The sequence below is a fragment of the Bombus bifarius genome, unplaced genomic scaffold (assembly GCF_011952205.1).
Source record: "Bombus bifarius isolate JDL3187 unplaced genomic scaffold, Bbif_JDL3187 scf7180000009472, whole genome shotgun sequence".
NCBI lineage: Eukaryota > Metazoa > Arthropoda > Insecta > Hymenoptera > Apidae > Bombus > Bombus bifarius.
This window is the reverse complement of record NW_022885142.1, coordinates 21,237-33,727: the sequence shown is the minus strand read 5'-3', so window position 1 is coordinate 33,727 and position 12,491 is coordinate 21,237. Positions and strand designations below refer to the sequence as shown.

The 12,491-nt window shown below is 36.0% G+C and overlaps 2 protein-coding genes across 2 annotated transcripts; both read right to left on the bottom strand.

The window, feature by feature from the left end:
* Positions 1-1,178: 1,178 nt before the first annotated feature.
* On the bottom strand, positions 1,179-3,626 carry LOC117215252 (putative fatty acyl-CoA reductase CG5065). The gene is made up of 7 exons (XM_033461645.1): positions 3,378-3,626; positions 2,959-3,275; positions 2,612-2,859; positions 2,191-2,374; positions 1,742-1,927; positions 1,394-1,648; positions 1,179-1,322 (listed from the first exon to the last, which is right to left on the bottom strand). The coding sequence occupies exons 1-7, from the start codon at positions 3,621-3,623 to the stop codon at positions 1,244-1,246; spliced, it is 1,515 nt and encodes a 504-aa protein (XP_033317536.1). The 5' UTR covers positions 3,624-3,626; the 3' UTR covers positions 1,179-1,243.
* Positions 3,627-11,788: 8,162 nt separating this feature from the next.
* On the bottom strand, positions 11,789-12,220 carry LOC117215250. Its single transcript, XM_033461643.1, has one exon. It carries the CDS (start codon positions 12,218-12,220, stop codon positions 11,789-11,791), a length of 432 nt encoding a protein of 143 aa, XP_033317534.1.
* Positions 12,221-12,491: the final 271 nt, after the last annotated feature.

The window sequence follows — 12,491 nt, the reverse complement described above, 5'->3', positions numbered from 1 at the left end:
TCATCATATTATTGTTAAATATTGTCAAATATACTATTTTATCTTAACCTGTTAATACAGTGTTAAATTCATTGAACTACCCCTGTTATCTTAATCGAAACAGGGGAACGACTATTTCGCGGCGTCGATTAGTAGAATCGTAGCGAGAATTTACGCCTCTCGCTGACGCGTTTTCCTCACGACTGTCACGTAAAATAACAAAATAAAAAAAAGAAAACTTTATTTTTTTTCTAACAACAATCCACTTTACAATCCACTTCCGAACTCTAGGCGTGACTTTCTAAGACTGATTCTTATGATTTGACTTTCGATCGGATCCGATTACTTTCTTTTGTCATCCCCCAACATCCCCGCCGTCCATGCATTTGCTAGGCGTCCGCGACCGTTGCCACGTGCTCTTCCTTCTAGAACCTTCGGTAGAGGGACCGTTGGGATGTTGATGGTTCATTAGGCACTTCAGCGATACATCTTTATCTCCATCGTCAGTCCATCGGATTTGAAGTATGCCGGTCGTGACACGATCACGTCTCTCCGCGAGTGGTCGTAACAGATCACTTATATTGCGTTATTTACATACATACACATGAAATAAAACCCTACATCCTATGTATATCTAACTTAAATAGAAACCTATCTACTACTTATTATGTGAAATAATATTTTATCCAGCAGGAATGTGACATCTAGTTTCTATCTCGTTGATTGTATCATATATTCTAACGCCGACTGGTCAAAGAACAACAAGGTTTGTGAGCGAACTTGAGAACCAAAGTCAGCCTTTAAAACTAATGAAGGATTCATAGAAAAGTTTTACTTTAGAACTATTTTATTTTAAAGTATATTTATTTTAAAATAAATATATTTTATAAATAAATTTCTATCATCATTGTTTATTTCTCAGTAGATTTTTCAGTGGTAAATTATTATTATCAACGAACAACTATCTCGTAACTTTAGTTTGGCGAAGGATGATAGAGGTTTCTGTCATTATAATATTGTCATTGCAGTGGAAAAATGTTCATAGTCAGTGAGCAGATGAATTGCTCACAGCTCAGAAATCATTTGCGTATAAATACATGCATTCTTACAAAAATTTTATAAAAAAAATCAAGCAATGTCATAAATGGATATATTTAGAAAGGAAACGAGTGAAAAGGCCAAATGAAAAGGCTGTTGAATCCCTTCTTCATAAAATTGAATTTGTATTCCTCTGGTTTAAACAGAAAAAATAAGGTTCAAATAGTCAGTACACGATACGGTATATTATCCATAGTAAGATCGTTATACTGCACATTTTGGTGATCTGATGTATCCAGTACAACCTGAAATAACCGAAAATACATGTATTTATATTAATTTCTATTTTTTTATACGAAGATACTTTTATACGCACCTTGATAATCGTTGTCGGGCTGTTGACTTAAAGTCTTGTTTCAGAATAAACTTCCTAACTCCCATTTGGTAAATTGCAACATACTTCTCCCAATTCATAGCTCGTAAGTCTAGTTTGACCATATCGCCGTCGTTCAACATTTTCACTTTTCTCACTAAGTCAGAACAGTTATCCCTTTGGAAAGTCCATTCGTGCGTGGTGAAATATTTTACCGATGTGAACAGCTTGTTGCAATTTTTTAAAAGTTTCATCATTCTGAAATATCATTTTTAATTTTTATTATAGATGAAGTCAGATATTATCCCAGAACGATTGTTCCTGTTGTTTGACGATCGATGAAACACTCACATTGGTTTACTACCTCGAAGTCTTAAAAAGATATCTATGACGACCGCAGGCAAAATACGCGGAATTACACACAGAACGTGGTAAATATACCTATTAGCTACAACTGAACATCCTGGGTACCATAGTGTATCGTTTAGTGGCATTTCTATGCTACATTTTACTATAGCATCTATCATCGGACCCCACCTTGTCAATTGAAACACTAACATTATTATTAATTACTAGAATTATACTTAAAGCAAAGTTTATTATCATACGAGTATCTCGGGAAATATTATGGAAATGACAAATATTATATTGTATCGCCATTTTTCTAAACTAATGACATATTGAGATCTTTTCTATTTGTTTGCTCTTCTAATGTCCACGTTACTTAAATAATCTGAAACTTTTGGAATACTCTAACAACCGAACAACATTAGTTGAAAAATACTTGTAAGAAATATTACTTAAAAGGGCATGCGTTACTCGTGCAGTTGTATACTTTAACTTCATGATCACGATGTAGCGTGACATGCCATGCTGTACATATTATCATGTCGACTACGAAATCGACAGGCACTACATCCAATCTGGTCTCTCTGATACCTCGTATCGCTGTTGCACATCCTCTGCCGATTAGCACAATGGTACCTGGTAACATTAAATTGGTTTAGAAATTATTTGTGAATTTTGATTACCAGAAATATAGCGCTAAATAGATTGGTAAGAATTCTCGTAATTGTGAATAGCAACAAATTTGAACTATAATAATGATGATCAAGTGGAGAGCCTCTCATTTATCCTCTCACAAACAAATCGATTAACTCCACTTTTAGGAAATGTAAGGAGTATTGAAAAATTACTGTCGGAAAAGATCTATGAAAATACTTGTTAATGCAGAAATATTCTCTATCCAACCAGGACATGGTTCCTGCAAAGAGGCACCAATTATGCTTGGCCGTACTATCGCAACTGGCAGATCTTTGCACTTGCTTGCTACAATCTGCTCTGCTAAATTCTTACTGAATGCGTATGTGTTTGGATAAGTTTTTAAAATCTCTTTTTCCATTAGGTTTATCGAATTTTTGTCGAATTGGTCGCTCATATCGATCACCTCTGAAGGTTTCAAGCTCGTACTGCAAAGTCGATAATAAGTGAACATATTATTCACGTTATGATTATGAATATAATATTCGTAAATCATGGAACAACGTTTACGTATAACTTATTCTTACGTATAAACTTTTTCCCCAATCTCATGTAGATTAGCATTACTAAAAGCTGTGCTGACGTGGACGAAGCTAATTGGATGCTTTAGTTCGTTCCAAAGTTCGATGATACGATCTGTACCTTTCGTATTCACATTAACAGCCACGTGTAATGGCTCGTTGAATCTCACAGTGGCCGCGGCGTGAAACACTATATTTACTTTCTCTGACAACATATTTCTATCTTCTCGCGAAAGACCTAAATCTGGCAGACTCACATCACCATTTACGGGATAAACCTTGTTCAAAGCTGAAGGGTGTTTTGCTTTGATGTCATTGTAAATCTGAAGACGAAAAATTTGCAACTCAATTCCAGAAAAGAAAGTTAATCAATTTGGCTCCTGACAGCCTTAAATATTGAATGGAACAAGTATATATTTACGAACGGGATCATCTATGAGCTTCTTAAATCGTTGTTCTATCGTTTCGGTAGTTTTTGGACGAATTAGTATAAAAATGGCAGCGATGCGTGGACATATGCGGATCAGTTTTTCCAGGAGACCTTTCCCAACGAAACCGGTTGCTCCTGTCACAAGAATCCCACTACCGGCGTAGAATTCCTCGAGAGAACTCGTCTTATTCAGTTCTTTATTGATTCCATTTTCATTTGTTTCTTTATTGATTGTATCCATGTTTCAGGATCTTCACACTTGCAGTCCCTATATTTGCCATAGATTAACATTCCCAACAATTAGTAAGTGGAAAAATGTTCTAAATGATATAGAAAATTGATTATAGTTGATACCCTTTTGTGCATTACTTTCTAAAGAAGTCTACGGGTAATCTTTACAAAGAGAAACATAATTTAATAATTATGGTTTCGTTTAGCATGAATGAAATAATTAAATAATGATAATAATTGAATCATTTTACTTTATGGTAGATTTTCACCGAAAAAGAAGTATTCAAAGCAATAAATGCAGCTTTTAATTTGGCTGTTCATTAATTTGCATTATTATCCATTGCTCCATGAAACGATACCTTTTTTAATCCTTCGAGTATTAGTTTAAACAATATTTATGTAATTTCCTTTGCCTTTTTCATTTTTTATTTTAGGTGTATGTATGTGAATATTGTAATAGGCAGTGGTCAGTGATTTGTGTGGAAAATGTGTGTGGTTTATGCGAAACAGTATTCGATTATATTTAGTAGCACCTGAAGAATGCTTGTTGCGTATGTGATTTTTCTGTCCCCACCCGTGAACGCGTGCGTGTTTGAAATCTGTATAAACATATTTCATACGTGATTCGTATTCATTATTTATTTATGTGCCGTTATAGATTTCTATGAATAGACGGGTTTAATCTACAATTGATGATTTTTCTTAGAAAACGTCGCGCAGAATAGTTTGCATCTCCGAACGTCATAGTCTTCTTCTTTACGATTCGCACGAGGTAAGCTGTTGCCCATCTATCGTGTGAAAAACAAAGCGCAATTATCTTGTTCTCCATTTTCATCTTAGTTTATCTTCAAGAATGTGCTGTATTTTTATATTATCATGATTGTGCATATTATATTGCATTACGTTCTACGTCTTCTAGTTTTGTAATTAGTTTTCTGCTTGATCTTTACAATACCAAGCCTTGTGTTTCAGAAATTGCTGTTTTATAGAAATTTGATACGTTAAATACTGTACACATATATATGTCGGAGATGAAAGGACACCGAAGCCTTCCCTTTGGAACTTTGGGAAAATCACCTAATATTATAATTCAGATTCTAATCATAGCCGTAATTAAGCAATTGTCGTCATTCAATCCGATTGTATTTGTTCGAGATTTGTGATATCGAGCTTGGGCTCGAGGCGACAGTCAGTCGCCGAACGTAGCCGCGGTCACGGGATGAACGCTTTGTCTAACAAAGGTATGGGGTAATAAGTCTCTTTAAAAAGAAATAGTTGTATTGACACTCGACAGTAAACATTCCAACAGTTTCTGTCCCGTGGCTCGTTACACGCAGATCCTATTCTTCGGGTAAGATGATTACCAAATGTCGACGAATCTCCACAGTACATGTTCAGCTAGCCTGAGGACCCGTTACAAATGTTAAGATTTAGTTAACTAAAATCTTTCAAACAGACAAACTACAGGAAGATAGAGGAAATCTATTTTTTTCGCGAACGACGCTTCCCGAAAGATCTAAATCCGGCAGACTCACATCACCTTTCACAGGATAAACTCTGTTGAAAAGTGCGGTGTTCTTTGCTTTAATACTATCATATATCTGAAAACGAAAATTCCAGAAAAGAAAGTTAATCAATTTGGCTCCTGACTGCCTTAAATATTGAAAGGAACAAGAACATATTTACGAACGGGATCATCTATGAGCTTTTTAAATCGTTGTTCTATCGTTTTGTTAGTTTTTGGACGAATTAGTATAAAAGTGGCAGCGATACGTGGACACATGCAGATCAGTTTTTCCAGGAGACCTTTTCCAACGAAACCGGTTGCTCCAGTCACAAGGATCCCATTACCGGCGTAGAATTCCTCGAGCGAATTCGTCTTATTCAATCCTTCGTGTGTCCCATTTTCATCCTTTTCTCGATTGATTGTATCCATGTTTCAAGATCTTCACACTTTCAGTTCCAATATTTGCCATAAATTGCCATTCCCGACAAACAGTAAGTGGATAAATGTGTTAAATAATATACCATATTGGTTATAGTTGAGATCTCTTTATATATTACCTTCTAAAGAAATCTACGCAATTCAACAATTATAGTTTCGCCTTGCATGAATCGAATAATCGCGTTAAGTCAACGATGCTTCCAGTGTAATGTACAAATATTTTTCTACATGGGAAAGTCGTTCATCAAAAAAAGGAAGAAGTTAGAAGAGCTATGTGACGCAATAAATACAATTTGTCATGTGGCTGTACATTAATTTGTATTATTGCACACTACTCCATAAAACGATATCTTAATTAATATTTCGAGTCCAAGTTTAAACAATCCTTATGTAGATTCATTTGACGTCTTTATTTTTTATTCCATGTGTATGCTTGTGAATATCGCAACATATAGTGATCAGTGATTTGTGTGGAGAATGTGTGTGGTTCATGCGATAAAGTGTCCGCTCACATTTAGTCGCTCCTCGTGAATACTTAATGCATATGCGATTTTGCTGTCACCACCCGTGAACACGTGCATATGTGAAATCTGTATTAACATATTTTCAATGAATTATGTGACTCGACAACCAAGAAGATATAGATTCCAGAGATATTTAAGGGAACTGTCAATCAATCTTGATCTGTATTTGAATAAATGAAATTTCATACGAACATGATTGTTCCAATATCTGAACAGTTTTGTCCCCCCGTTAGTTTTGATACCAGAGGCTGTATTTCAGATTACCTGGTTGAAATTTTATTATCATAGCAAAGTGATGAATGTGATAATATAAATGAGAACAGCGGTCAATGAAATCAAACAGAACATAACATTTCTACATGTAATATGTCCGATATATTATACGTTATTTGTATTATAATTTTCATGTATCCTGTAAGTTTATTATGTACGTATGTATGTATACATTGTTATGTATTATATCTGTCATTGTATACATATATATCTGTATTGCTTTGTATATATGTGTAATATATTTTTATATTATCATGCCTATGTATGTTATGTTGCATTATGTTCTACGGCATTTACTTTTGTAATTTGTTTTCTGCTTGATCTTTATAATACCAAGCCTTTTATAGCACAAGTTGTTGTGATATAGAGATTTAATACGTTGAGTATTGTACACGCACATTTATATATAGTGTAAAAGTGAAGAATATTAATATAATCAACTAACAACAATTTGGTAAAATACTGAAAATAAAGTCCTTTTAACTCACAAATGTCTATGAAACGATGTTTATATTGTTATTCTAAGAGATATTTTGACGCAGCATCTGAATAATTAATAAGTATAATTATAAAGAATGTGATTAATATAACAAGAGAAATATATTTTATCACCATGTAGAGTATTTTGCTTAAATTTAATAAAATAATTGCGTAATAACATACTCTCTACTGCCCTCCTACCCTCTACTGCCATTTCATCGTTTCTTTTAAGTGTAATCAATATTATGTATGTACACTTCAGTTCATTTGCGTATATTTCAGTTTATTTATTAAAAACAAGGGATCTTACCAGTTAAAATGGAAAACGCCTGAAATATCTCGCATGGTTAATGTTGTCACCGCGGAGCGCATTTTCAATTTCCATAAACGCGAGAATCGAAACAAGTCCCAACAATAACTTGTGAAATATCGTCCCCAAACTCAATTTTTGACAAAAATTAACCGATGTCTCACGCAACTATCTCGCAAAGGCGAATGTTCCGATTACCTGTATTGACTGGTTGTAAATTATTGAAAAATCGAAATATCGAACCATTTTACTGCGTAAAATATAAAATACAAAATATTTGAGTATTCAAAAACTTCATTTAAACTATTGTAATAATTAAAGACCCGAATGATATTTTTGATATATATCATATTTATAATAATAAAATTTATAATAATGACATTAATGAAAGACACAATTCAATACAAAATAACAAGGAATCGTCTGTTACCTGATAATATTTCCACTGCGTATTGTTTACCAAAGATCGATCAAAAGTACACTTCACGATAGTGAATACCTACACGTCTTCCACAGTACTGCAACGATATTCCATTAGTCGCTCCTCTAGATTCTTATATTATTATCAAGCCCACCCTACTACTGAAACTGGATAATGATATGCGTTAAAGAGTCGGTTAACTAATTCATCTCCCACAGCTTTGGTGTTTATGAAAGTACAAAATATGCTGCTCAGCGTTAATTACATCAACCATGCGAGATATATTTTAGTTGTGTAACATTTTAAATGTCAAGATCCTTTGTATTTAGTAAAATAAACTGAAACATGCGCAGATGAAATGAAGTATACTAATCTAACATTGATTACATATGTATAAAAGATACCATGAAATGATAATGGAGAGATATGTACTACGCAATTATATTATTAATTTCAAGTAAAATATCGTTCATCGTGATCACATACATTTTCCTTATTTTATTTATCACTTTCTTCATGAATATACTTGTCAATTATTTAGATGCTGTGTCAAAATATCTCTTCGAACATGACGAAACTGTACGGTTAATGAAGCAATCACTTTCATATGAAATTTCATTTATTCAAATACACATCAAGATTGATTGATAGTACCTTTCACACTAAATCTACCGACACTTCGTGTACATCTCTTCCTACCTTATCGGGTCAAAATGACCGGTGATTAAAGATATAACAGTTTTTATGATTTAGTTTTGATAATGGTTAATTTATAACTCAATGTATATAAAATGATGAACTTTCAGAAAATTTCGTCCAAATTTGCTTTTGTTTAATTTCAATTCTAGACTTAAATAAAATTACACTTTTATTTATGTAGAGATATATCTTCTTCAACCTCGCTGCATTTTGTACAAATTATCTTATTATCGAATGTACATTTGCCGCATACATATTTCCCGCATCTTAAACTCATTTTCGTAATTTTGTAACATTTACAATTTTTTATTTGACAAGATATTGTAGTAATGAATCTGAACTTATTGATAGTATTATTACGTGGTCTTTTTGCCACAGTCTTTATACAAAGGTAACGTATGCACCAGGTTTATAACTACTTTGTGAATTCTCTATAAATGGGTCACCATGCTGTAGATACCATTGCAAATTTATTGGCTTCATTCGCTCTTCATGTCAAATCGTATAAATCTTATCCTTTCAGCAAAGTCATTCCTGCTCATTGTTTTCGAAAAAATGCAGGCCCCCAAATTTCATTCCACAAATATGAGACATCTAAATTCTTTGCCTAATACGCACCGCGGGCATATAGCGGAACAATAAATGCATCTAGATTTGTTGCATCTAGCTCCCTCTTGGTCCCCAATACTCTAAATGCTTTTTCTTCCGTATATTTTATTATATGATTCCTTATACGGTGATCAGTGATAAAATAAAATGTCGTCCTTACTTGTCCTTTCATTATATGCCGTTTAGCATATCTCTAAAAATATTATGAACTGATGTCTTGGCAGGTTTGGGACTTGCATCTATTTCTTTCCAAGCTGTCCCATCGGGCCCTGTTTCGATACGTTGGTTCTCTACATCAGTCTCAGTCTCTACTGTTAACGATAATTTCTTTCCTTCTTGCTCTAAACGTGAACGATTAATAATAATATTGAACATTCATTCGCTTATAAATAACTTTTCATGTGTTTCCATGCTGTTTTCTCTTGCTGAAGTTTTTTGTTCATCGCACATTCAACATTCTCCTATGTCCGTTATTTTTTTTAGTAATTTTTTTTGGAAACTCTTGACATTTTTAGGGTAAATATTTATCACAGAATAATGTAATGAAAGGAATACAAAATTGTTGTCAAATTATATATTCTTCTCCTTCTCCTTTTATGACAACTTTACACAAAACGCTCTGAGATGCTTGCTCTCAGTTTTAGAGATTAGAAGTTTAGATGTCGACTTATTGACTAACAAATTGAGATATATTCTGGTCGAAAGAGCAATAGCGTAAGAATATGGTCTGTGATGGCGATATTTAAGCGAAAATATCGATGAGTATTGGCCGTTCTCCACCAACGGTTCCTCGGGGGTGGAGTTTGGAAAAACCCACTTTTACCGTGTTTTAACGCAATGAACAATAACCCTGAGGAACTTCTTGACTTTTAAAATGTTTGTAATAATTGACCGTAAAAGATGCTAAATTTTATGGCGGTTCCTTAGGATTATTATGGGCCTAAGTTGATGCTTTGATACCTAGCGGCCATCTTGATCGAGGGATGGATTACAGTTTATGACAAGATTACGGGCGTAACAGTTGTTATTATTTGTTATTACTAATTTTGTTTGTCATCTGACGTGGAGATAATCTTTCATTTGTACTGATTGCATTTATTTTAAGAATAAATAAAATATTATATCGGCTGGTCAAATTGATCGCCCGCTGTTGATAGGGCAGAATACAAGTTTTTCTTATAAAAGAAAAACGCAAACTAGTAGTACCGAAAAATATTTTGTATGCATGTTTTAGGAAGCATGTTATGTCAGAAATTCTGAAGCGATATGATAACGTTTAAATATGGCTAAATTTGTGTAGAAGTTTGAAGAAGGTCAATTTGACTAGCACTGGTAGGTTTAGTGTTAAACATTTATGGATTCTATATCTAGTTGGCTGCTAATTTAAATAATGCTTTTAACATAAACAACTGCAAAGAGTTACGTTCTTTTTGTACTTTGAGCCAATGAGGCCATTTCTCGAATACACGTGCGGTTCATCATTGAGAAGGCATCTCTTCATTACAATTTCATTTGCTGTTTTACAGATAAACAAAATCATTACATCAGTATATCCGACGTCCTTAAATGTGACTTTTCCTAACACTATGTATATTTGTTAATTCTATTGCATTTACACCACTTTCGAGTTTTTGTTTTGTTTTGTTTCGATAGCTAGAGCACTATTAGTTTCATGCTATTCACTGAACCGAATAAAGGAAAGAATACATTGTACATGAACGCTAATAAAATATGTGCACAGTAGATATTTGAAACGGAAAATAGTATCATTTACTGCAAAATGTGATGTTCGGATAATAAATCGTTTTTACATTAAAATATTGCGATAATGGGTGCTCGGATTAAGGGGGGGGGGGAGTCTTTAATGGGGACTCAACTGTATACAGTGTTACGATCTGGTGTTGATCTTCGATGTACGTAATTATAATGTGTAATTCTACATGTCGAATCTGCTGTTTCTCGAATTATATCTAAATCAAAACGGTAGTTGCTGCCACCAGACATACGCGTTAAACTGTTTCGATTAATTCGAATTTCGTTCATTAATTTTTGAAACAAGGCGAACGACTGACTAGAATATTTTCAAAAACTTGTCGTACTATTTTGAATATACCAATATATCGTGTTCCTGATATGTTTACGACAACTGAGTAGAATAAATTCGAAAACTTGTCGTATCCAATTAAGCTCGGCAATATTTTTAGCTGTTTTTTTTGTACGTCATCCTCATGGACACTCCGCTGTTGCAATGATCGCGTAACAGCAGAGTAGTGTCGGACTCCTACCGACTAAAACTCAATGACCATCCTGCGCGTGTGACAGGAATGCTCCAGGAACCTCTTATGAAGTAATTTCCGTTGCACCCCCTTCACGCGGCCTCTTGTTCGAGGATATTTTTTTGATGATGAATAAAAAATATTTATTTGATGATGAATAAAAAATATTTATTTGATGATGAATAAATTAAAAATTTTTTGGTGTCTCCGCATAACTCGCTCGCAGAAGAGGCGGAGAACCTCGAGTTTCTGTGGCTCGCTCAACTTCGCTTCTACGATCGCCGAGGGGGTCAATCTTTCACCTATGACGTGCCGCAGGGTGTAGCGGGACAGTTCCCACGCCGAACAAAGCTCCAGCGTGTGCTGCGCCGTGTCCCTGCCCTCTCCGCAGTGGTGGCAAATATCTGTCGTCTCCAGTCTGATTTTCCTCAGGAACTCGCCAAACACACCGTGTCCAGTGAGCACCTGGGTCATCCTGAACGTGAACGGGAGGCCGTGGCGGCTTCTCGATGCCTCCCAGTTTGGGAGAACCGCCTCCGCGCCTCGATGTTTGCCTCCCTCGTTGATCAGCTGTGATCGCCACAGGTCCCACGTGTCTTCCTTGGCAGTTCCTAGGTCGCTTGGAGCCGCCTGCTCGGTCAGATCTTCTCCCGGATGCCATACTCTCCGGCGGGCGTATCTCCTTTTGAGCGCCAGCGCCCGGAGCACTGGGGGGACGCGGCTTGAGCGGTCGCGGACGCGTGGGACACCGTCCGGTATCCGCTAATGTTTCTGATGGCGGTTACTCTGTGCAGCCTCCTCAGGAGCAGGATGTTGCGACGACTCGCCATCAGATCGTCCGCCCATACTGGGGCCCCGTACATCACTCGGGACCGAACGACGCCCTCGTAAAGTCGGCGCACCGCAGCTCCCGCCCCACCGATATTCGGTAGCAGGCCGCACAAGGCATTGGCAGCCGCCGACACCTTCGGAATCAGGGAGTCGAAGTGCGGCTCGAACGTCCACTGGCTGTCGATGACGAGACCCAGATATTTCATCTGCGATACCATCCGGACGATTTCGCCTGCCATGTTTATGCATAGGCCGGGCGGTGGAGTCCCTCGCCTCTTCTTGTCGTAGAACCAGATGGCCTCCGACTTCGCAGGAGAAACCCTCAGGCCCAATCCACGCACAACACGGATCGCGCACCAGGACTTTAGATTCCAAACTGCTGTACCCTTGATGTTTTAATTCGTTAATATAACTGTATAGCTAGCGTTAACTAGCGTATCAATAGAATTGATAAATACAATTTCAATTTCGGATTAGCCGCTCTGTGCAGGAGTAACAGCTCGGGGAGGA